Source organism: Microtus ochrogaster, unplaced genomic scaffold, assembly GCF_000317375.1.
Source record: "Microtus ochrogaster isolate Prairie Vole_2 unplaced genomic scaffold, MicOch1.0 UNK6, whole genome shotgun sequence".
Taxonomy (NCBI): domain Eukaryota; kingdom Metazoa; phylum Chordata; class Mammalia; order Rodentia; family Cricetidae; genus Microtus; species Microtus ochrogaster.
Window position 1 is genome coordinate 5795914 of NW_004949104.1, and position 25327 is coordinate 5821240.

The 25327-nt window shown below is 40.4% G+C and overlaps 1 protein-coding gene across 1 annotated transcript in view; it reads right to left on the bottom strand.

Moving 5' to 3' along the window:
* Window positions 1-829: 829 nt before the first annotated feature.
* Diaph3 (diaphanous related formin 3) overlaps window positions 830-25327 on the bottom strand; it is a 447861-nt gene continuing 423363 nt past the window's right edge. The window contains exon 28 of the mRNA XM_005366057.2: window positions 830-2019. Coding sequence (XP_005366114.1) covers window positions 1760-2019 — 260 coding nt within the window. The 3' untranslated portion in view covers window positions 830-1759. The remainder of the gene's footprint in view (window positions 2020-25327) is intronic.

A 25327-nucleotide genomic window follows, 5' to 3' on the forward strand; every position in this document is an offset into this window, starting at 1 on the left:
AATTCAAATGAGCAGATTATAGTTAGAAACAGAACAGCAGCATCTGTCCTTAAAGGCCATGGCTATAGTTTTCACGCACAGTTTGGCTAAAGGAGTATTATGGATTTTAGAACCCTAATCATTCCCATAGCCCTTCGTTAAGTGGAGTATAAAGGAAGGCTCTCCAATAGAAAGTGACTGGCATTCAGTCTCTCACCGGGGTTTTCCATCCTACCACTCTGGTGTGTTCAGAACCATCTCTTGTCATTTGTGAGTATGGGGGTGGGAGGGAAGAGGGGCCATACAGATCAGACAGTGGTAGCACACACCTTTAATCCCAGCAGTCACACTAGTTAGCCAGAGAGGCCAGGCAGTGGTGGTACACACCTTTAATCCCAGTATAAGGTGCAATGAGACAGGAACTCACTCTCTTTTAGTCTGAAGATTTCATAGAGGTAAGAGCTCTCTAGTGGCTTAGCTGCTTTTCTTTTCTGATCTTCAGACTGAACCCCATTATCTATCTCTGAGCGTTTATTATTTGTGCTACACTCACTATAGTACTGTAGGACCAAATTATTTCCCACATGCTATGGTTAATGCTTCTTTAACGTCTATGAACTGGTCCATAGTACTAATTAACTGTATTAACATGGAGCTGAAAGGAGGTGGCAGCTTAAATAAGGACATCAAACGCAGTAGGACCACAGCAGACTAGTTGTGTATAGCTGCCTTTGACCTGAACGTTAGAAAGGACTTCCTCATTACAAGTAATAGAGCAAACGAAACATCAGAGCACAAAGTCCGCCTCCATCATCCATAGAATATGTGTGAGAGAAGGAAGACAGGGCTCTTTTAGTGCAAGCAGTGAGTTTATTCTCTTTGATAAGGATTAACAAAGAAACAAGGCCAAAGGAGGTACAATTGAAACATTTGTGTGCAGAAACCTTTCTTGAAACGCTCAGATTGTTGCTACAATTATTGATTGTCAACTTAAAGAAATCAAAACCCTAAGTTTGTTCAAAAATAAAAATGTATTTCTTGGGAAACTTAAGAATAATAATTTTATTCCAGGGCAATAATTACTAGGGTAAAAGTACTCTCTTGGCTAAGACCAAGAGTTTGGGACAGTACTCTGATACTGCATGCATACATTCCAACTTCATATTTCTACTTTGCAAAATGTACATAAATTTTGCAAAGAAAGTGCATACATTCCTCCCTTTTGGAAATGTGCTCAGATGACTTCCAGTGTCGAGTTAACATGAATCAACACTGACGATAACGAGTATGCTGGCCATTACAGTTCTGATACACAGTTATATGTTTCTGATGCTGCACTGAAAGCATTTGGGCCAATACAGATAGAAAATACGGAATATGTATGCACAGACACCAGGTATTCACCTTAATGAGCTTTCACTAATGTTGAAGTGGTGAATATTATGACCTAAAAGGATGTCATTTTCTTAAAGACATGTGGTTGAACACATGGTTGCCTCCTTGACCTCTAGAGCAACATGTATAATTTAACCAGCAAGTACAGAACAGATGAATACCAAGAGACAAAACAAGCATTAAAGCCCATTACAATCTTGAAAAAAACCAAAACTTCAAGTACATGGAAAAGCACTGCAATCACGTATTCAGCTTTGTACTTTCTAATATATATCATAATTTAAAACTATATAAAGTCACTGACATGAAAGCAACTTCTCAAGTGTTACAGCTGAAAGCATGGCTTTGTGTTTGGCTTAATCATTTTTTTTTAAACCAGTTTAATTTATAAAGCTCGTAATCTTGCCAGCAGGGCTTCAACTTCAGGAATGGATTCGCTTTTAGAAATAGAGCCACGAAGTTCCATTTCCTTTTTTCTGTTGCTTTCTGTGTTACAGGCTTCCTTCTCGGCTGCCTTGATCCTCCCTGTAGACTTACGAGTGTCTAGATTATAATTAAGCTCCTTCGCGGCCGGAGTCCTGGTGGAGTTGCCATTGATACTGTGGTGTGGACGTGACCCTTCTGTCAACTGCATTTTCTGGTTTTCTACAGTAAGGGAAAAAGAAACAGGAAACTTGTCAGTGTGAAAGCCAAGGTCCAGGTATGTTATAAAACATGATTTAATTATTCAATAAATAAGTCATCTTGGGCAGACTAAAAATAGCCAATAGAAAGGCAGACATAAATATGCAGAGGTTAAGAATCAAAGGAATTATAGAAGACTATTGCTTTTTTTTTCTTTAATGTTGAAATAACGGTGACCAAGAAATTATCAGAGTTTTGTCCCATGCTTCATTCAGGATTTGAGTCAAACATGAACAAAATGCAGAGGCCTTCCCTAACCATTTCAGGTGGGCCTTGTCCTGATCTTCCCCGTCACTCTGCTCCTTCCCTCACAGCATCATGGCAAGCACATGTGCCCGCTGGGTGTCTTTTCACTAGCATGCATGATCTACAAAACAACAGCAACTTTATTTTAAAAACTGGGTAGTGTCAGTATCTACAATAGCTCTGGGTAAACTGTGTTCGGTAAACACACTGGGTTAATAAACAGTCTGCATAGATTATGACCCAACAGAAAATTAGACTAACAAAAGAATTAGAACAAAAGTGAGGAGGATTCTCCTAAGAATTTGAAAAAAAAAAACATCAAAAGGAATAATGAAGTTGTCAGGCAAATTGTATTTCCTAGCCAACCATAATTAGATAATTTTGTCATAATGAAACTGAGTAGTATGTCCACATCTTCTCATATACCCATGCACACAAAAACACAAACATACTGGCAAGTGGTTGTGATCTTGACTCCATAATAGGCAGTGATTAAATGGCTGATTAATTTTCTCAAAGAGACCTAAAATTTCTTCTAATTAACTAACTCTCACATTTTACAACCTTATGAGCGACTCTCTCATAGCTCTCCAACTTTTAAAAAGCAGATAGCCTCAATATTCATGTAACCTTGAGCAGGGTTTGAAAATGGCTCCAACAAACTTGACATGACATTTAAAGTTTTTTGGTTATTCGCTGAGAGATGTTCCATTATCCCAATAGTAATGACTTTGGAGCGCAAGCAGTCACTCATGACAGTGTGTTTTATGTGAGCGCTGAAAATTCCAACCGAAAACAGCTTGTACATTAAAAGGTGGCTGCTGAAGATATTTACTGCACTGTCATTTCCTGACCAGGGGCTTCCAGTGATGGATGAGTATTTTACACAGTTTCTTGGACAATCTCTACAAATTTTAGAAGTATGATCAGCTTTTAGCTGTTGGAAGAAAATAAATACACTTTTCTTATCACTTTCTCTATCAGGTGGGCAATTGTTACTCAAAAATCAAAATCTAGCAAAGCAGGGATTTTTTCCCTCTCCCTTAAAGGAGTTTATGTGCTGCAGCTCATAGCGCACACTCTGTGCCTGCAGCAAAGAACACATAGGCCTGGTGGTTCTGCAGTTCCCATGGTCACATAAATTAATTTTATCTTGTATCCACCATCTTCCTCCAAAAGAAGTGTGGAAAATGTATTTGTGGCTAAGTGCTGATTTTCACTCAGTGTACCGCCCATTCCCAAACCTTTCTATCATCCCTGGTCATTTGAGGTCTTGTACACTACTCCATCATGAGACTTCCTGGGCAGTGCTATTTAAAACCTTGGATTGCTGAGATTACACTGGCAAGAATATGAATCTGGTAATAAAGAAAATAATGCATAAAGATTCATAGCTTCTATAGCTATACATGGTCAAGGCCAGTTCTGTATGTGGAAAAGTAAAAATAAAAAAAATAACATGGGATTTTGTGTAGACATGGTACGGAATCTCATCTTAGATAATTCAATCCCCTTGAATCTCAGATTGGAATAATAAATCTCAGAAGTAGCTGTGGGGATAAAAGGACACAGTCTGGGTGGCTACTGTATGGTGGTACTGTCCTAATTAGGGTTACTATTGCTGTGATGACCCAAAGACCAAAGCAGCTTGGGGAGGAAAGGGTTTATCTGGCTTACACTTTCCCATCACTTTTCCCTACTGAAGGAAATCAAGACAGGAACTCAAACTGGGCAGGAAACTGGAGACCAGAGATGGCACAGAGGTTATGGAGTAGCACTGCTTACTGGCTTGCTCCTCACGGCTTGCTCAGCCTGCTTTCTTCTAGAACTCAGGACCACCAGCACAGGGTGGCTTTACCCACTATGGGCTGAGCCCTCCCCTATCCATCACTAATCAAGAAAATGCCCTACAGCTGAGTCTTATGGAGGCATTTTCTCAATTGAGGTTCCCTCTTTTCAGATGACTCTAGCCTGTGTCAAGTTGTCATAAAACTAGCCAGGGCACTTACCCTTCCTTCTTTTTTCAAAACCTACAGGAGCTGCTCATCTGTCATCAGGATATAGGGGTTACGTGGAGGCTCTGCCCTGACTTTCCAGTGCTCAGCAGAGAGGGCAGAAATACTATCTTATGGACATCCTGTATTTATTAAGCAGCTCATCAATTTACAAAGATTAAATTCACCACCATGTTACAGACTGAGGAGCAAAAGCAAAGAGAGGTTTGGCCATGTGCTTACGCTAGTTATTAAGTCAGTGGCAGAAGCCAGACACGGTCTCAGGAGCAATGGAGCTGTCTTAGACAAAGCTGAACATCTTTCTGCCACAGAAAAGTGCTAAGTAATTCAAAGCCGAGCTTCACAATAACTTTGTAAAGCAGAGAGATACAGACAGAAACTACCTTATCAGAGCACAGTCAAGGTCAAAACATCATTCCTTTCTGTTCTAGTCTCAATTAAATTGATGACTGAATTCTAAGCATGACCTCAATCCATTGCAAAATCCGAATCCATTCATTCTTCATTTTCCTAGGCAACCAGCTCATACCCCTTCTTCTTTTTTCAAACCTCCAGCATGTGTATCCTCTCTCATTTGGTTCCTAGATACAAGTAACTAACTTCCACCAAAACGAAACTTCCACCAGAAGCTCCCCTTAACGTCTAGTATCTACCCATACCTTCAGTCACGTTAGGATGGATCAACATTCTGCCACTCTGAGAATAGCCTGAAAGCTCTCACTTCTGCTGTGCTATTGACAAGCCATCCCTTTGGCAGCTACGCTCTCCCTACTGAACTGTCAAGGCTTAGCTTTCCCGTGATCATTCCTGTTCTGGCTAGTTTTATGTCAATGTGACACAAGTCAGAGTCATTTGAAAGGAGAAAACCCCTCCACAAGATCCAGCTCTAGGGCATTTTTTAAAAATTAACAATGCATGTGGGAGGGCCCAGCTCATTGTGTGTGGGGCCATACTGGGTTGGTGATCCTGGCTTCTATAAGAGAACAGCCTGAGCGATCCAGTAAGCAGCCCCCTCCATACCCTTTGCATTAGCTCCTGCCTCCAGTTTCCCGCCCAGTTTTAGTTCCCATCTTGGCTTGCTTCCGTGATGGACTACAGTGTGGATGGATAGGTAAGCCAAATAAACCCTTTCCTCCTGGATTCTTCGGGCATGGTGATTCATAACAGCAACAGAAACATTAACTAAGACAATTTCCCTCAGCATCCAAGTTTGTTGTGATAACTCCAAAGTTGAGAAAGACATTTCTGTTTGCTTTCACTTCTGCCCCAGCTACACACTTAGTGCTTGGTTCCTTTTAAAGAAAATGGAGACAGGTTCTTGTCTCCGTTCTCACTCACATTCCTCTTGAACCTGCACTCACCCTTTTGACATTTTACTCTTCTCAGTCACAAGTGAACTGTGTGTTGAGAAAAAGAAGGACCACAGCTATTTGGGCATCTCTGCCTACCAAGCTACAGTTGAAATGTCCAGCATAGTCTTGGTGTCTCCTTTAGTGCTTTGGTGTCTGAACTTCTCTGGAGGCTAAGGTCAATAACAAGTGAGCCAATGCAAGCAAGAACAATCAGATCCTTCTGAGAAACTCAAAATGGCCACGGGTTTGCCATTTGGGATGAGGTGATAAGAGAATAGCATGCTGTTTGACACCTCCATGATTTCAGAGATACTTTCATGGGAAGCCACGGGTAAGAAGGTGTGAAGAAGGCAGAAGTCAGTCTCCACATCACAACAGAAACGTGCTTGAAGCGCCTTAAGAGGAAGAGCTGGCAGCCCTGTTAGGAGTTCCAGATAACTTTTCACTCCCAGAACCCATATTCCCCTCTGCACCCTGACAGCCCAAATCCTGGCCCTTACTTTCTATTTGCATTACAGTCTTAAATAGCTGACAAACAACACAGGGGTGGCAGTTCTGTAAGTCAGAGTGCATAGGTGTGCGGAGGCATAGGTAAAGTATAATTTGATGTGCAGGTGGATTTTTGTTTGTTTGTTTGTTTTTTAGAGACAAGGTTTCTGTCTTGGAACTAGCTCTTGTAGACCAGGCTAGCCTTGAACTTACAGAGATCTGCCTGCCTCTGCTTCCCGAGTGCTGGGATTAAAGGCGTGCACCACCACTGCCTGGCTCAGTTAGATGGTTATAAATACATTATGGCACACTTGGACATATGGACTCAGTGAAAGGTGAGGGTGGTGCTGCGATCAAAAGAGAAGCATTCTATTTATCCTCCACAGAAATCTTTGCCAACACACATTTTATACCGGATACTAAATGTACTAAGGCAAAGTAAGATTACTGCTTAATTTTCTTTTTTTAATATTTATTTATTTATTAAAGATTTCTGCCTCCTTCCCTCCACCGCCTCCCATTTCCTTCCCCCTCCCCCGAGTCCCCCTCCCTCATCAGCCTGAAGAGCAATCAGGACCACCCACCTCCATCCAGGTCTAGTAAGGTGAGCATCCAAACTGCCTAGGCTCCCCCAAACTGCTTAATTTTCTAAAGGGAGTACTTTGGTACAATTTTATGAATCAAATCTCATGCTTTCCTTTTTCCCCTTTAAGATATTATAATTGATGTCTGTGTATGATATGTCCAGGATTCCTGCCAATACTCAGGGCCTCTGGTAATGGCAGCACAGATAGGCAAAGAGCCGGCTACTGTTCTTATTATCAAACTACTAAAGGATCCAATCCATATACCCCATGTATTTGTGTGTCCCTGGAAATAAGCAGGGCAAGAACACACAGTATTTTACTTTAAAATAGGAAGACTCACTAATTCAATTTAACTCACCATATGATTCTTACTATAAGTGAATCAGGGAGCCCACTAGAGCTTTACTTCCCCCTGTGAATTAAAAGTTGTACTGCTGGAAAGCAAATTGATCTTAAACGCAGAGATCCCAGTGGACATAAACATAAGAATCAAAGCTGTAAACAATATCCAGTGTCGGGTTCCATATGGTGTTTGGCAGAATATAGGTTTAAATGATAACAACATTCAAAAACTCCAACATCCTCAACTACCATTTCTGTTGCTTCCCCAGAAACACAAAGACATGGGAATCTAGGAAAGATGCTGGTAACACATGCACGCATGCGCACCTGCGCGCACACACATGCATGCACAAACACACACTCACATGCCCACACGCACACATACACATACAATGTGGCACCTAAATGAGGAAGTATTTCAGTCAAAAAACCTGGTGGATGACCGACCCTTGGGGAAACCCGAATACCAACTCCAACTCAGTGAGGCTCCTTCCTTTAAATCAGTATCCCATCCTCCCTCACCTTGTGGTACTCATGGGCGCTGGCTTCTTAGGAGTGCCAATTCTCCAACAAGAATTGAAATTGAGCTTCTACCTTTGCTGCCAATGGCAAACTTGGCAGTTTTGACTGGAGGAGGAATGCAGAACGCTGGTGTCCCAACGTGACTTCAGTGACATTCAGTCTTGTGGAAAGCTGGTGTCTTTTTACAGTTCCTTACCTTTGCTCTTAACTATTGCTTTGACCTACTAAGTAGCTGTGCTCTTTCACTTCAACAGCAGTTTTATTAGGGGACAAGGAGTGAATAATCCATAAATACAATTTTTAAGGCACCACTGGGTATGCGCAATCGTAAAGCGTGTGACAAATAGATGTTTTTAATCTATGCGATAAGTAAAGGTAGAGCTGGCTGCCAGTAGTCAATATCTCTGGGGTTTCTTACTGTTGATAAACTGGTGCCATGAATAGTTGTCTCCCCTTAGCTTCATTTTATTCTTTGACACATACCTATATGTATATAACTTACAAATATATTTCTGATACATCTTTGTATTTGATTTCTTTCAGAATTTTTTTATTTAAATTGTGTGTGTTCATGCATTGTGTTTGTGTGTGTGTGTGTGTGTGTGTACACGCATGTGTACCATGGAATACATGCAGAGGTCAGAGGACGACGTTTGGGATCTGAGTATCTCCATTCACTTTTATGTGGGTTCTGGGGCTCAAGCTTAGGGCATCGGGCTTGAGCAGCAAGCCGTTAATCTGCTGTGCCATCTCATGGACCCCATGTATTTGAGTCTTATAAAAGCCCTTGTGAAAGAGGTGATATATTTATGTATTTACCTCAGTTTATACTCAAAGATGAGGAGGCAGAGACTTCTGTCAGGCAGGGCTAGAGACAGAAGTCAAATCATCGCAGCCCTGGTTGTCATTGTCTACTGTGATAATGCCCCTATAGACATCGACAGAGTTATCCTCTTTATCTGACTCCTGCATGCTGGGATAACACAGTGCACCACTGTGTGTGGCATTCTGTTTTATACATTTCTGGGCCTTCCACCTTCTCCACTGAACTCTCTTAAGCAACCAAACTCTCTGTTCATTTCTCACAAATAGGTCCTTGGGCTGCTTTTCTGCCCCTCCTGGTTTCTCTCATCCAAGGCTCCATCCAGCTCAACCATCTCTCTTCAGAAGATTATGAGTTTTTATTTTCACCCAACAATAAAGCTTCCATGCAGTGCGCCATGGCACCCGTACACATTTCAACACAAGCACTCTACCACAATTTCATGGTTGAGCATACATACCCAAACCAAACTCCCACATGCAAAGCGTCATCCTGTTCTGTTTAGCCCAGGGAACCAGCTGTCACCTCTGCTTACTATCCTGTGCTTACAGCTATCTAGGCCCACCAGGTTTGTGATCAGAGATGTGTGGCTGGGTAGGCACTAAGTATTTGGAATACCGCCTGTCAGGAAGTGGATGGTAACAATTTGATCAGTTGCCCCTGTGTTTTATGAGGAAAAGTTCTGAGAAATAGTAGGATGAGGCAATAATACAGTTATTATTAACCACAAAATATACATTTGAAAGGTCCTTTAGATTTTTATTTGTGTGTGTGTCTTTTAGCCCTAATGACAAGCATGAACACCTCCATGCTATCAGGAAGAGACTGAGGTTGAAAGGCTTGTGTGCTGCCAAACCCATATAGTTTTTGCTACTTGTTGTTGGAGAACTCTGTTTAAATCTTAGGACCCCATGTTTTTGAAGGCCACAGTAAACACATACTTAGAAGTGGAAAGGACACTTATTAAGCTAAAGCATATCAGGGAGACTGAATCTCTGTAGGCATCGCTTGGGTGCTTCAGTGGAAATGACCAGTTAAATAAATATGTAGGAAGCTATTTTTCTGAAGTCATTTATAAGCATTCTCTGAGAATGTACACTTTTCAGTAGTTCCCTTTGTTTATATTTTAGATACTTTCTAATTCCACATCAGATATTTCAAAAGCACAGATGTTTTTTCTGAATGGGAAACTTGGGTATTTCTATCCCATTCCGTTTTGATTTATAGAATCATGTAATGTTGAATTGTGTAATCTTTGGATTGGAAAGATCTTAGCTATTTGGCAGAACCATCTATCCAAAGTTTAAATTCCATTTGCTTAGCTTTGAAAATAGATGGCTTAAGATTGAAGATTTCCAGTTAGATCCTGAAAATCTCACAATCAGAAGGCAATGGATTCCCCTCTGGGCAGTCCTGAAAAGATCACATATTTATTTGCTCAGCATTGGTTCTCATGAAATTTTTGTCAATGGCTCTACTGACCTCCTCTCCATCAAAAAAAATTAAGGCTCTGTTAAATAAAGGTAATTCCTTTTTCACCTACCAGTCTCCAAGTATTTGAAAACAAATAAACAAACAAACAAACACCAACCCATGAAGTGGAAATCTACAGAGACAGCTGAAACAAGCTGTGGGAACTCATGAACTCTAGACTGACAGCTGTGGAGCCTCCAAGTGATTGAAGTAGGCCCTCCATACGTGGGACACAGTTGTGTAGCTTGGTCAATCTGAGTGGCCCCCGACAGTAAAACCAAGATCTATCCCTGGTACATGAGCTAGCTAGTTTGAGCCCATTCCCTAGGGCGGAAAGCCAATTGATCTATGACATAATGTATCTAATTCTTACTTTCTGGCTCCTTGAAGACCCAGCATTGACTCCAAAATGGCACTATCAATAGAGATATAATAAAAATCACAAATGGGCTATATATGCAATATAAAAATTTACCAAAGCTATAATGCGTACTGAAAAAAATCAGGTAAACTAATTTTAATTAACGAACATTATTTCCAACTGGAAGTGAAAAGCAGTAAGTTAACAAAATTTTTAACACTGCTTTTTTGTTTTCAGTTGTTACAAATGTTATTTTGTATTTGTTGCACGCCTTGTTTCCAACTAGTCATATTTTAGGAGGACAAGAGCTATCTCTGCAGCTGGCAGCTGCCCTGGTCCACACATAGACACAGAGCTCCTAATGGTGCTGATTGCCTTGCAACGCTCTGGGGGCTGGAGATGTTCACAGAAAATATCTGTGAGGAGCAACAGTGTCTCAAGTCACATTTGTACTGTAAAGAAAGCTAATCATTGCCCACAGCAGTGGTTCTCAACCTTCCTAATGCTGCAACCCTTTAATAAAGTTTCTCATGTTGTGGTGACCACCAACCATAAAATCATTTCACTGTTACTTTATAACTGTAACTTAGCTATTGTTATGAATTGTGATGTAAACATCTGTGTCTTCTGATGGTCTCAGGTGACCCCAAGAGGTCATGACCCACAGATTGAGGACCACTGGTCTATAGCCACACCACCTGAAAGTACCTGATTTTGGAGGATAAATAGGAATGCGCCTGGTTAGTATTTGGGTGGGAAAAACATAACAATTATAATCATTACTATTACAAAATTAGTGACAATAACAAAAGCCAAAATTAGTAACAGTAACAAAAGGAATTCTTAAACAATACAGTTCAAATTTTGATGTCATATGCCAAAGGAAACCAATACTGCTCATTTATCCAAGCTTACTAAAAATACTTCTATAATGGATTTGTCACTGTATAGAAATACTAGTTTAGTTGGTTAAAGAAAAAGTCACCCAAACCAAGATTTTTAGCTCACTTTTGCATGGACTAGTATATGTAGCTTTGTAATATGTTTACAAATTTTATGCTGATCATAGTTCATAATTAAACAGAAATGTGTTATCCAAACTTCATACAGAAGTAAAGTGCAGATACCAATATATTCTTAATATTGAGAGGAAAAACTTCCCCAATACCCAATTTCTATGGAGTCATCAATAAAGAAGGAAACCTACTGATGGGATATGTATTACTGTAGGATGTAATTTTATAGAAATATCTTGTATTCAAAGAGACTGACCTTCTGCTGGACCACAGAGCCAAGATAATAATACACCTTGAGATCACTTAAGACTTAGTGGCAATCCTGCTGTACACTCAGCCCTTTAAAGATGAACCTGCCTATAAGAGAACAGTGTAACAGCCAGCCTTACTCTGCTTTGGGTTTTCCATGCAATCCGTTTTTACAACCTAAGGTAAAGTGCAGCTTTAACCTGAAATTATATACTCTCCCACGCCACTAACTGTGAGTAATCTAAGTGTGTTGTGGTAATCATTTGCGGTAGATATCCAACAGTTTGAAAAAATCTTACACAATAAATATCCACCACAATGTTGCAAAACCCATGTGGATATAATTAGTTGATGGTATCTGCAGTTCTTGTTCCCTCTTCTGGGTAAGTTGGGATCAAGGAAATAACTTCTTTCCTTGAACAAAACTCTGTTAGAAATTTCTGTAATGTATCTTTCATTCTGTTCCCACATAATGCTTTCTGTGTTGTTCAATAAACACAGAGAAAAGCCCTTTATATAGGGACAGACCGTCAAACGTAGGGCAGTCACATACAACAGACAGGTCACAGATAAGCCAGTAACCTCTAACTACTGGCTGATGGGCCCCACAGTGAGAAAAGCGGAGCATGCAAATTAAAACATGGGTTTGCTCTTGGCCAAATTAATCCAAGAGGAAGAGCTTCATTCTCACCCCTTAATATGACAGCAGTGTTATTTTTAACGTGTTATTATCTACAACACACATTATAAAAGGAAAAGCAGTGGTGTTGAAGAAAGCAACGCTCCAGGGTGCAGTGTTTCACTGTGATCGTCTCTTGTATACAAACAGTTACATATTCTTGGAAATCTTCAAAACTCCACGAGGACATGTTGCCATTTAGGGATTTTGTTTTACTTCATTGTTGTGCATACCATGGAAGTCAGAAGTATCTGATTTACTAAACACAATTTGCCTTTGCAAATAAAGTTGGTTTTTCTTGTTTGACATTGTATTTGTCAGAGCAGGACGCATGCCAGGGTAAGGGTTAGCTTAGCTGCCTTTGGGAAAAGCTGATAGACTGGTCTGTTTTGATTGTCCTCTTCATGGCTCAGTAGTGTTATCTTTCCCCCAATCACCTGTACCAAGTTCGATTATACAAACTGGTACCGTTTTTAAGAGTTCAGACTCATACACTTCAAAAAAAGGGGTGGAATACAGAATCTGAGCTGACTTGTAGCTGTGACCTGAAAGGGAGCAGCTCAGGCCGGACTACTCTTCCCACCTCCTCGTTCCAGCATGAAAAAAGAAAGTAAATCTCTCAGGTGATCGTCCTCAACTTCCATTATTACAGACTTACAGGTACTACCCTTCTCCCTGAAGGAAAATTTTGCAAGGTAACCTCAGAAAAAATGCTGATATATTCTGAATTTCTCTGAGCTCATACCCCACATAGACTGCCCGATGAACAAAACAGAAAAAAAAAATCTAGCAAACACCTTGGGCACAGACTATTTTACTCCAAAGGTGAGACTGATTTTGCTGTTAAAGTCTGCATCGCTGTCTTCCCTTAACAGGACCTTGTATGACATCTTTAAGGAAAAACATTAACAGGTAATAAATAAAACAGGTAATACAGTAGAAAGAATCAATGAATCCAGAGAAATGTTCAAGAGCTTTAAGTCATCTGAGAGATGGAGGGAGAACACAGCTGAGGGTAAAAGCAAATATAACTCATTTCTAGAACTGTCATACAGACCCGAAGCTCTGGGTGCCGCACTGTCCCTGGTGCTTTAAAGCACTGTCTGACTACTGACTATTTGGGCTGAGTGAAAAAATACAGACCTTCATTTTAAAGGTGAGATTTTCTTGATCAGCAAAATAACCGAGGCAATGAGGACCTTTCTTAGAAGCTGCTCCCTTTTAATGAGGAAATCAGCAAAAGGAATAGGTCAGTGTCACTTCAGTTATTTTCGTGCAAATAAAATACCCAGTTTGGTTTCTATGAAACTCCAGGCTGCACTGGGATCTCTGAAAAATTGCTTTCTGTAAACAGCTCATTTTTAATGCTTCCTTGGCTGCGTCTGTGCTTTCTAAGACTCCATGGACACACAAACAGATCGGACCACACAATTCCCTCCTTCCATTTACTGCTATAGATTCCTGCCTCGGGCTCTTCTTGCCAGCAGGGACTGTTAACTCAAAGCCCTGCTTCCACTCTCTTCCTGGGGCTTTGGAACACCTCCTGTCTCTATGGTAACACAAAACACAAAGCACTAGAAAAGTACTGTACAGTGGGCAGGAAAAAAATCAGAGTACAGTACTCTTGGTAACAGTGGAGAAGGTGCTGACAGCAGGCGGAAAGACAAGGAGGAAGGATGGATAATTGTCCTTTGTCCCACTCATCAGACAGTTGCTCGGAAGAGCTACACATGCCTGTATGAAAGAGACCTTGGAGTCTACGGAACTGTATAATCCACATGGTATTTGAAATGAAGAAGAATGTACTGGGGAGCCACAATAGTCATACATTCCTAGGAATTCACAGTTCATTTAACTACTGACAGAAGTAAGTTCTCTGTCAAATAAGCCCCCACATTTAGACATTATGAAAGACATTCACACTGACATCTAATAAATACATTCTAAATACTTTAAAATACATTACAGCCGCACCGAGAGTCACTAATCTATATACAACCATTCTAAAAATGAGCTTAGATTTCCCTTCAGCTATGTTCTCCCTCCATATCAATTAATTAAAGCTGTTGAACATTTTTCTGGATTTAATGATTTTATTTTTTACTATATTACCTCTTACTTCATACCTGTTAATATTTTTGCTTAAGACATCAAGCAAGGTCCTGTTAAGGGTTCATGGAGACAATTATACAAAGAAGAAAAATTTACAAACTATTACAGTGTGATGTATTTTAAAAATAATACAAAAGATGAACCTCACAGAGCAAAATACTTTCTTTTAATGTTTGCCACAGTTAAATATTGCTCTCAGTCTTTTGAACTAGGACATTGTAATAAATGCATGTCTATTATTTGATTGGTTTGAATAACCAGAAGGCTCAGATCTCTAAATTACTAGTCCATTTCAATTTGTTTCTTGGCCACAGACATTTTTTTAAAGTTTGTCTCAGATACATGTCAACATATATGAGGAGTATTAAGAAACCAACTTGGAAATATTTAAGAATTCCCCACATTTACACATTATGAGAGACGTGCACATTGATGTCTAATAAGTACACTCTAAATACTTTCAAAACACTTCATGCAGGTCTATGCAGCACTGCGTGGCACTGCTACTAGGAGCTGACTAGGAGCAGGGGTCTCCCGAGGATCTGTGGAGACTGCCTGGCTGTGGAACACCAACAGCGGGCGGCTGCTCCGTTCCCAGTACCTGTCCTCACAGTGGAACAAAGCTGGCTCTGCGTCCACCCACTGAGACTGCCCTCTACCGCAGTGGAGCTTTGGGGAAGCTAATTTTACTTGTAAAACTCTTACTTTAGAAGCTCACATTTCCTTCCCTACTCTCTCTCCTCTTAAAAACACCCATTAAACTAAGATGTAGCTACCGTTATAGCCACTAGAGGTCAGCCAGTTACACCTGTCACTAATGGATTTTAGTGGGCATAGTCGGATCCGGAGCAAATTTTGGTGATTTTATCAGCATGAAACAAGCATTCCTTTACAGGACATTGCTAAACCACATACGGCAGCATGTTTGCTGATTAATTTGTTTCTAAAGCATTTTTGGCATGGGACTACTTTCCTATATTGGCTTTCATTTTATCTAGAAGAGAAAAAAGAAAACATTGTGATGACCGGGTCTTTGCAATGAATGGAATCTCAGAAAATAGGAAGGCTACAAGAGCTGAGCACAGAAGCAATGTCTGTGGTTTTATCAAGTCCACTCGGTAATGGAACCTACTGAATTCCCCACTCCGTCACTTCATTCCTCAAACACCCTGAACATTTCCTCCAGATACAGACAAATCTTATGCATTTACAGACCTACATATTAAAGAGTAATTACAATGGGTAAAGTTACTCATCTGCGTAATGAGATTTACTACAGGATATACCAGATCCGTGTTAATGGCACAATTATGAACTATAACAGAGCCCACAGAGAGCTTAGATTTAGCAAAGTATAGTTTCAACACAATCATATCCACTTTTTCAATGTCTTATCAATAAAATGACCACAGGCATCTCCCCCTATTATAGGATGTTTTTAAAAAGTTGGCAATAAAAATGACGCTAAACAACTCAAGTGCCCATTCAGTGCCAGTGGGTACACATGTACGTGGTGCCGTATGTGGATTCCTTACATAGCTGAATAACGTCTGAGGAAGGAGATTTGAAGTGTGTAGAAACTTTCCCAGGCATGGGGAAGTGCTAAGTTCCTGGCTCCAAACCATAGTGCTGCTGTTTAAATAACATTTATGGCAGGAAGTGTGGAAGATGAGGTAGGCAGCATCACTGTCTCAGTGCTAGGAATCAAGAGGGAGCTATGAGACTCTTCAGTTTTACCCACACTCTTCCTGAAAAATGCTCTCAGACTCTATTGCGCTCTCCAGTGAGAGACAACCAGGATTTATTTCCGGGGATTGTGCTCGAACTGTGCTGAATACTATCTATTCCTGTCTGTGGAGCTGTCACATGCAGAAGTAGCAAACCCACGGCTCGCATTTGCTAGTGCACGAGAGAACACTCAGTGGCATTCCAGCACGTAATATTTTAAGTACTCCTTGTGTCAAACGGAAGGGTCAGAGTTACAAATTCACTTTCTAATGTTTCAAATCAAGTGAGGTAATCACAAAAACCTTGGTTTATTTTAAATGCTTAAGCTTTAGCCTAGTGTTTTCTCACTAGTAATCAATGCTGGACGAAACTCCTTTTAAGGAGATGATGCAATTTCTTAAATCATTTTATTTGTACTCATCCAATCAGCCTTTCTGATCAGCTAGTATCTCTGAAATTTCACCAATAGTCCCTCCTGATGCCCGTGCTGCCATCTGCCACTGCCCTATCACTGGATTTTGCTCTCATGTTCATGTCTTAATCCGCCAGCCACATGTTCAGTAACAAGAACACAGGCTATTCAGAGTCGTCCCTTGTGGTATTAAAAACAGAAGTTTTAATGGTTTTATGTTATAGTTAAGAACACAATATGGACAGTATGCTTTTGATCATTTATCAGACTATACAGCTAAGCTGACCTTGGTGTCAGGAGAACAGTGCACAACAAACAGGCCTGGTCCTTGCCTCTAGCATGTCACCAATCTAACCACATCCATATGGTGTATCCTCTGAGATACCCGCTTATATCTTGCAACATACGCCAGAGGAACAGTTAGTATAGAACAGTGTTGAAGCTTTGATTATGCCCTTTTCTGAGATAGGGGCTTTGTATGCAAGCCAGCCTGCCTCAAACTCTCTGCCTCTGCCTCTGTCTCCTGAGTACTGGAATTTCTGGTATGTGTCACCACATGTAGCTCTATGCCTTTAATTATAGGCACTAACCATAAAAATGTTTTATTAAGTGTGACTTATTCCTTTTGACAAAAGTCAGGATCCATGTCTCTTAATAATAACACAAAAGTTTAAGTACTGTGTGTTAGAGTTCACCGGAAGGAAAATTTACTGGGCGGAGGCATTTGCAGAGGAAGTGGTGGCTGAAGGGAACTGTAAGAAATAGATGGTGAGGATTAATTAGAGGAATCTAAGGAGAGCTAACGAGGTAGCATATCCCTCGTTCAAACACAGTTGGAGGAAAAGCATGCAGGTATGAAGTATCCGAATCTAGACCAGTTTATCCAGGATAAACTGGACAGGACTGGAAGAATATATAACGAACTCAGTGTTCTGAGGCCTGACTCAGCTCCAGACCTGGTTGAGAATCCTGTCTCACTGAAGTCTTCTTCTTCTCCTGTTGCCAGTGCCACACAAACAGTGGTGGACAAAAGGCTCACACTTACCTTTTACCTTTACTCTCGCTCAGTGGCCCACGACTTGACAGTTAGGAACAGGGAAGAACTGCACACAAGACAGCCCTGAGAAAGCCTCCTTAAATCCAGGCTCTCTGTTTACTCCCAGGCCTCCCCTTCTTTCCTAAGGAATCCCAAACAGGAGATATACTTAAATGTCTCCTCTACCATCTTCTGTGAAAGAAGCTCTCAGTCTGCTGGTGATAATGTTACCCCCTGGCTATGCTCTGTGTGAGCTAGGCATGACAAGGGTCTTTTATTATGTTTCCCAGTTTGTTTCCCAGACTACATGAGGTTGTTAGCATCCTATGACATAGGAAAAGTAAAGCAAGCAAGCAAACAAACAAACAACCAACCAGCGAACAAACAAGACTGGGAGCCTAGCAGCCTAGCTATTCTTTGTGAGACCGTGGACAGCATTCTTGGTGTGCTGCTGGGACTGCCTGGCTCCTTTGGAAGCTGAGGGCTCCCAGGGTCTCCTCCTGCAAATTGAAAGCCTTTTACTGGAGGTGAGGCTGGCTTTATCTCACCCCCTGCTGTCTAGACAAATTTGGTTTTAACTGAGCTTACTGCCACGGAACAACCTTTTCATTTATCAAGCAGTATGCTTATCGATTTGTTTGGTCTTTGGTTTACATGAAAGAGAACAACAACAACAAAATTTCCTCTGGCTCATCTGCTTAGCTGCAAACTCTACACCTGTGACTACAGAAGCACGGGTTCTGTGAAAAGGTATAGGGACATCGTAACCCTTCCTCTCAGTTGTCACGTACTTTCTACATCCTTCAAGAATTCTTAGTCCCTTCAGACTACGCCTTTCCTCCTTTCTTCTCTAAAATGGACAAACAAAACCTGCTCAAGCAGATCAAAGGGTTTCCACAGAAGTGTTTTCACATGTACAAATGCGCCCACTATGCAAATATAAAGCACTGATAGGAATCCTCACGCAAACCTTGCCAGTCACTCCCTTGGACCTCTTCTGATGCTTACACAGACAGGCAGTAAGAAGAGCTCTGAAGGACAGACAGCTCCCAGTTAAAACAGAACTACTGACTCTCTGAGATTGTTCAATCAAGATATATCTCTAAACGTACTTAAAAAAAAAGGAAGACAATTTCATTTCTAAGTCTTTCAATGCATATTTCTTTAGGAAACTGGTGTAAGCTTACACATATTATCATTAGACTTATAGCTACAGTGATAAATTCTGAGATATGTATTTATGAGCTAATCTGATGGGAATAGGGTGGGTGGATATCCAAAGTCTGAATGACAGATCTGGTGGGAATGGCAGCTGTAATGCTCATGAATTACAGCTCATCATCATTTAAAGTTACCTGACAGCTTCCTGATAAAGCACAATTACAGAAATATCAAGCTTGAGAATTTCAAGGGTCTAGACTTATTAAGGCAAAAAAGAGCCACGGAGAGCCTTTTGGGGGCTGGAGGATGGAAAGGAGACTTCCTTTTCTTAGAGAAAGAGGTACATTCCACATTCTCCTAAATGTGGTGACTTGTAAACAACTTCCTTCCATTCTCAGGAGTGAGTGAGTCCTTCCTTCCTTCCTTCCTTCCTTCCTTCCTTCCTTCCTTCCTTCCTTCCTTCCTTCCCTCCCTCCCTAAACACATTGCATTCATAAATAAAGTACAAATGAAGACGCTGACAAGAACTATCCAATGAAAGCTTTTGTTTGAGTAAATTGCAATGCTCTTGTATTTTTGCAATTTCCAAGTGTTTCACTAGTGTGTGGCTATTTACTAAATAGGTCCCATGAGAACAGGCATTTGGACAGAGCATCACATGTAGGGCCAGCTGTATCCTCCTGGGAGGTGGTGACCAAAAAGAAAATTGAGCCCATGAAGTTAAACTGGGTTACTCTAGTGACAGGAGTGGGAAATAGCAGAGGATCAATGGCTGCTATCACTATGTAGAGGTAGCTGATTAATATGAGTGACTTTCAATTGTGATGGGAGGATGACATCGTTGTTAGTTATGTGGATAAATAATCATCAGGTCATATTTAAAAATCTGTACTCCAAAAAATTGGAAAATCTAAAAGAAATGGATAATTTTCTCGATAGATACCTCTTACCAAAGTTAAAGCAAAATCAGATATACAACTTATACAAATCTATAACCCTTATGGAAATAAAAGCAGTCATTAAAAGTCTCCCAACCAAAAAATATCCCAAGACCTGATGGTTTTAGTGTAGAATTCTACTAGACTTCCAAAGAAGACTTAATACCAAACTCCTCAAATTATTCTACAAAATACAATCAAAATGTTAAATTCATTTTATGAGGACACAGACACCTTTATATACAAACCACACAAAGATTCAACAAAGAAAGAATTACAGACCAATTTTGTTCATGAACATTGATTAACAATACTCAATGAAATACTGGCAAACTGAATCCAAGAACACATCAAAGGAACATCCACCATGATCAAACAGGCTTCATCCCAGAGATGAAGGGATGGTTCAACCTATGAAAATCTGTCAATGTAATCCATCACATAAATAAACGGAAAGAAAAGAAAAAAACCCCAGCATGATCACCTGATTAGATGCTGAAAAGCCTTTGACAAAATCCAACTCCCCTTAATGACAAAAGTCTTAGATCAGGGATACAAGGGACATACCTAAACACAATAAAGGGAATTTATAGCAAGCCTTTATCCAACATCAAATTAAGTGGAGAGAAACGCAAAGCAATTCCACTAAAATCATGAACAAGGTTGTCCTCTCTCTATATCCATTCACTATATAGTACTCAAAGTTCCAGCTAGAGCTGTAACACAACTGAAAGAGATCAAGGGGATACGAATTGGAAAGGAAGGAGTCAAAGTATGGCTATTTGCAGATGATCTGATAGTAGACATAAGTGACCCCCAAAATTCTACCAGGGAACTCCTACAGTTGACAAACAACTTCAGTGAAGTGGCCGGATAAAGATTAACTCAAACAACTCAGTAGCCCTCCTATACACAAATGCCAAAAAGGCTGAGGAAAAAAAAATCAAGGAAACATCACCCTTCACAATAGTCACGGATAATATAAAATATCTTTGGGTAACTCTAACCAAGCAAGTGAAAGACTTGTACAACAATAACTTCAAGTTTTTGAATATAGAAATTGAAGATATCAGAAAATGGAAAGATATCCCATGCTCATGGATCAGTAGGATTAACATAGTAAAAACGGGCATTTTTACCAAAAACAACCTACACATTCAACACAATCCATGAAAATTACAACACAATTCTCTACAGACCTTGAAAAGGACAATACTCACACCTCCATATGGAAAAACAAAAAACCCAGAATAGCTAAAGCAATCCTGCACAATAAAAGAGCTTCTGGAGTTATCACTGTCCCTGATTTCAAGCTTCACTATAGAGCTATAGTGATAAAAATCTCATGGTACTGTCATAAAAAGAGAGAGGTTGATCGATGGAATTGAACAAAGACCAAGGTGTACACCCACATACCCATGGACACTAGTTTTTGATAAAGAATCTAGAAATATACAATGCAGAAAAGAAAGCATCTTCAACAAATGGTGGTGGTCTAGTTGGATGCCAGCATGCAGAAGAATGCAGATAGAGTCATATCTATCACCCTACACAAAACTCAAGTCCAAGAGGATCAAAGACCTCAATGTAAAACCAGATACACTGAACCTGGTAGAAGAAAAAGTGGGAGATAGCCTTGAATACATTGGCACAGGTGACAACTTCCTGAACAGAACAGCAATCATGCAGGCACTAAGATCACATGAAACTGAAAAGCTTCTGTAAGGCAAAGGACATAAGCAAATCAAATAATCCAATTAAATAAAATGGGGGTACAGATCTAAACAGAGAATTCTCAACAGAGAGATCTCAAATGGCCTAAAAACACTTAATGTTCAACGTCCTCAATTGTCTGGGAAGTACAAATCAAAATGACTTTGAGATTCTGTCTTACACTTGTCATATTGGATAAGATCAAAATACACAAGAGACAGCTCATGCTAGCCAGGATGTGGAGCAAGGAGAACATTACACCATTGCTGGTGGGAGTGTAAACTTGTAAAGCCACTTTGGAAATCAGTATGGTGGCTTCTCATAAAATTGGGAAGTGATATACATTAAGCTATACCACTCTTGGGCATATACCCTAAGGACGTTCCATTCTATCACAAGGACAGTTGCTCAACTATTTTAACATCTGCTTTACTTGTAACCAGAAACTGGAAACAGCATAGATGTCCCTAAACTTAAGAATGGATAAAGAAAATGTGGTACATTTACACAATAGAGTATTATTACTCAGCTGTTAAATAAATGGCATCATGAACTTTTCACGCAAATGGATGGAACTAGGAAAAAAAATCATCCTGGGTGAGGTAACCCAGACCCAGAAAGAGAAACATGGTGTGTACACACTTATAAGTGGATATTACCTGTAAAGGGTAATCATTCTGTGGTTTACAGACCCAGAGAGGATAAGTAACAAGGTCTCAGATCCACAGACAAGTATTAGTTGGAGCTCGGGGAATCCTGCAGAAGAGGGGGAGGAAGGATTGTAGGAGCTTGGAGGGGGTCAAGGACACTACAAGAACATAGCCCACCTATCAACTAACCAGGGCCCATAGAGGCTCACAGAGACTAAAGTCACAGTCAGGGAGCCTGCATGGGTCTGACCTAGGTCCTTGGCATATATGTTATGGTTGTTAGCTTGTGATTCTTTTGGGATTTCTAACAGTGGGGACTGTTTCTGACTCTTTGCCTGCTTTTGGGACCCTTTTCCTCTTATGGGGTTGCCTCATACAGCCTTGATATGAGGTATTTGCCTAGTCTTATTATAACTTGATACACCATGTTCGGTTAATATCTGTAGGAGGTGCTCTCTGAAGGGAAAGGCAAACACGGGGGTGGGGGTGGGTGGGTAGAGTAAGTATTGGGGAGAGAGTGGGAGAAGAAACTTTGGGCATGTAACATTTGGGGGTGAGCTGTTGGAGAGCAACGTCCTAGAGCTACAGGAGACCTAAGTAGCATTTGGCTTAGTAAGTTCGTAATAAAAGTGTAAAGAAGGGTCAAGAAATGAGTTTTGCTGATTATAAATCTCACTTCTGTATGGAACCTTTCCGAGGGGTGATAAGCACAGAAAACTGTCAAAGGTAGTGTCTCCTTTGTTCTTGTGTGATAAACTCAAGCTTATATTTAAAGTTAATACTTCAGTTGCCAAAAGTTGAAAATCATTGAACTAGATGTGGCTTTATGCCACGGTTGCTGAGCCATTTCTCAGAAAAAAAAAATTGCTTGGTGGTGTTTAAAATCTTTTCTCCACTCTAAAGTTCTGCAATAGGATATTTAAAAATGACAATAAAACAACGTGATAAACATTTAATGGTAAATTTTTCATGGGAGATGTAGTATAGCCCCCAACAGGAAGCTCAATCACTAGTGCTTTTGAAACACAGGGAAAGTCCCGACTGTTTCTCCCAGTTATGGTTGCAGGCAGTTCTCTCTAAACTGCAGGCTTTACTTAGGATCTGAGAGATGCCATAGAGCTCTTTTAAAAAAATCTTATAGTGGAAGAATAACAACACAAATAGTATCTATTTGCATCCACACTCCATTTGAGAAGTAAAGCCCACAGGTGGCGTCAGGCAAGAGAATTCTGGGCTCTAAGGGAAGAAGCAGGGAAGCACTTCAGGCTTTTCTTGATTTAACAGTATTTAATAAACTCAAGGATCTTTCCCCACTGAGATAAAACATAAAAATGTGCTCCCTGACAAACAGGGCCTTCACTTTTTAACCTACTCATCACACACACACACACACACACGCACACGCACACGCACACGCACACGCACACGCACACGCACACGCACACACACACACACACACACACACATTTACTTTGCTGTAACAAAGATACTCTCCGAGTTCCTTTGGGCGAGAGGTATAGAAAGGCTTGCAGATGATCAGGCTGCCTTTTGCGTGGCTCATGTCTAAGAGTTTACTTTACAGAGACAGGATAAGCATAGCCTAAAGCAGATCCCATCATCACACACCGTCAGGCTAAACCACGAGTGTCAAAGAGCTGCAGAAAGAGCTTTCTGGAGCAGAGCAGGCACCAACAGAGCAGAGAAAACACAGCAAAGCCCGAACTTTCATGATCATGAGTGAGAGAATGGTGTAGACACCAGTGTCAGTCAGCTTTCGAGCGAAGGGATGCTCGGGGGTCCCTGTAAAGGCACCAGCCATTTCTCTTTGTCCTCTCTTGGTTGAGCTTCCCTGTGAAGAGTGAGTCTAGACCAAGAGACAATATTAAAAACAAAAGGTTAGAGATCATCATGGGACATTAATTATGCAAAAGAAGGCAAACTGAATTTAATCAAATGCGGCAGACTCAGGGCAGGAAGAATTTTCTCTTTTTGACAGAAGCAGTTAGGAAAACATTTATGGTAATACTGCAGCATCTGCTGATTACAGTCAAAGCTGCAGGACACCAGTGTTAAATCACTGAGCCATCCTGACAGCTCCTGGGTGCTCCAGTCACTTCGACAGCAATTTACAGTGAGGCTCATCCAAGTCTGAAAATCAGCCAACATGCTCAAACCAGAGAGAAGTAATTCAGATCAGACTTCAAAGGAATTAGAGCTGAGAACACTTTGATAAAAGCTTTCATCCTAAACATGCATACATTTTACACACCACACACATGCACGCATGCATACACACACACACACGCACAGACACATACACACACACAAACACACACTTTAGATATATTCCTTAGCTTAATGATCAACTAAGTTTGTTGGAAAGATTTTATGAGTTTAAACAGACAGGAAGTAGAATATTACTACTCTGACAAGATGTTGGGATAAAACGTGCAGCCTCCTCTTGGCACTTTGAAATTATGACCTGAAAGGATTTAGTGATCAAAATAATTTAAAAAAATTCTTCCGCTTACTGTCTATAAAAATATGGATAAAGTTTAGAGAAAGAATGATCTACAAAGCAATAGAACATTATATCGCGTCTTCTATGAACTGCACATAGCCATGACAACCATATGCCATTATTTTATGGTAATTAAAAGAATGGAATGCTACAGATACTAAAATAAAACCCACATATGTGGTGTTGCATAGGGGTTTCTGGTGACCAAAAGCACACCAGTGTTTCGCTTCCCATATCTGACACCAGAATCCGGAGAACAAAAGAGAGATCTGGAAGCCTTCTGAGACTAACATTTACAAAAGTAAATGTCTCGTATTTTATCAAAAATAAACACCAAAGAGTTTCTTCTCCCAGTTGCTCTGGGATTCCAACTAAATATTATTCATAACATGAGAGATTAAAAGAAGAAGGAAACAAAAACTTCAAATGACTATTTCTGAAGGAAGCCATTGAAACCACGGTCACCAGGGATAGCACTATTGTGTCTTTTTCTCAGCTAGATGAATTGTTTCAAAATATGTTTACTCCAGTTAATCGCTAGTACAATATTACTCTGCAATTGCAAAATATGAACTATTTTATTCAATTTCTTTCCCAACACTTTAAAAATGCCTCTGCATTTCTGTTTAGAGATATGACCCACTGATGGTAGAAGTGTACCTGGGTAATTAAAACCACTGACAAGAAGAAAGCACCGATTGAAAAGGTGAAAAAAATGGGTCGATTGAAAGATTCAATTAAAACAGTAAGTTGTTCACACATAATTGAATAATGAGTCAAGACATATTTATTGATCCCAGCACTCGGGAGGCAGAGGCAGGTGGATCTCTGTGAGTTCGAGACC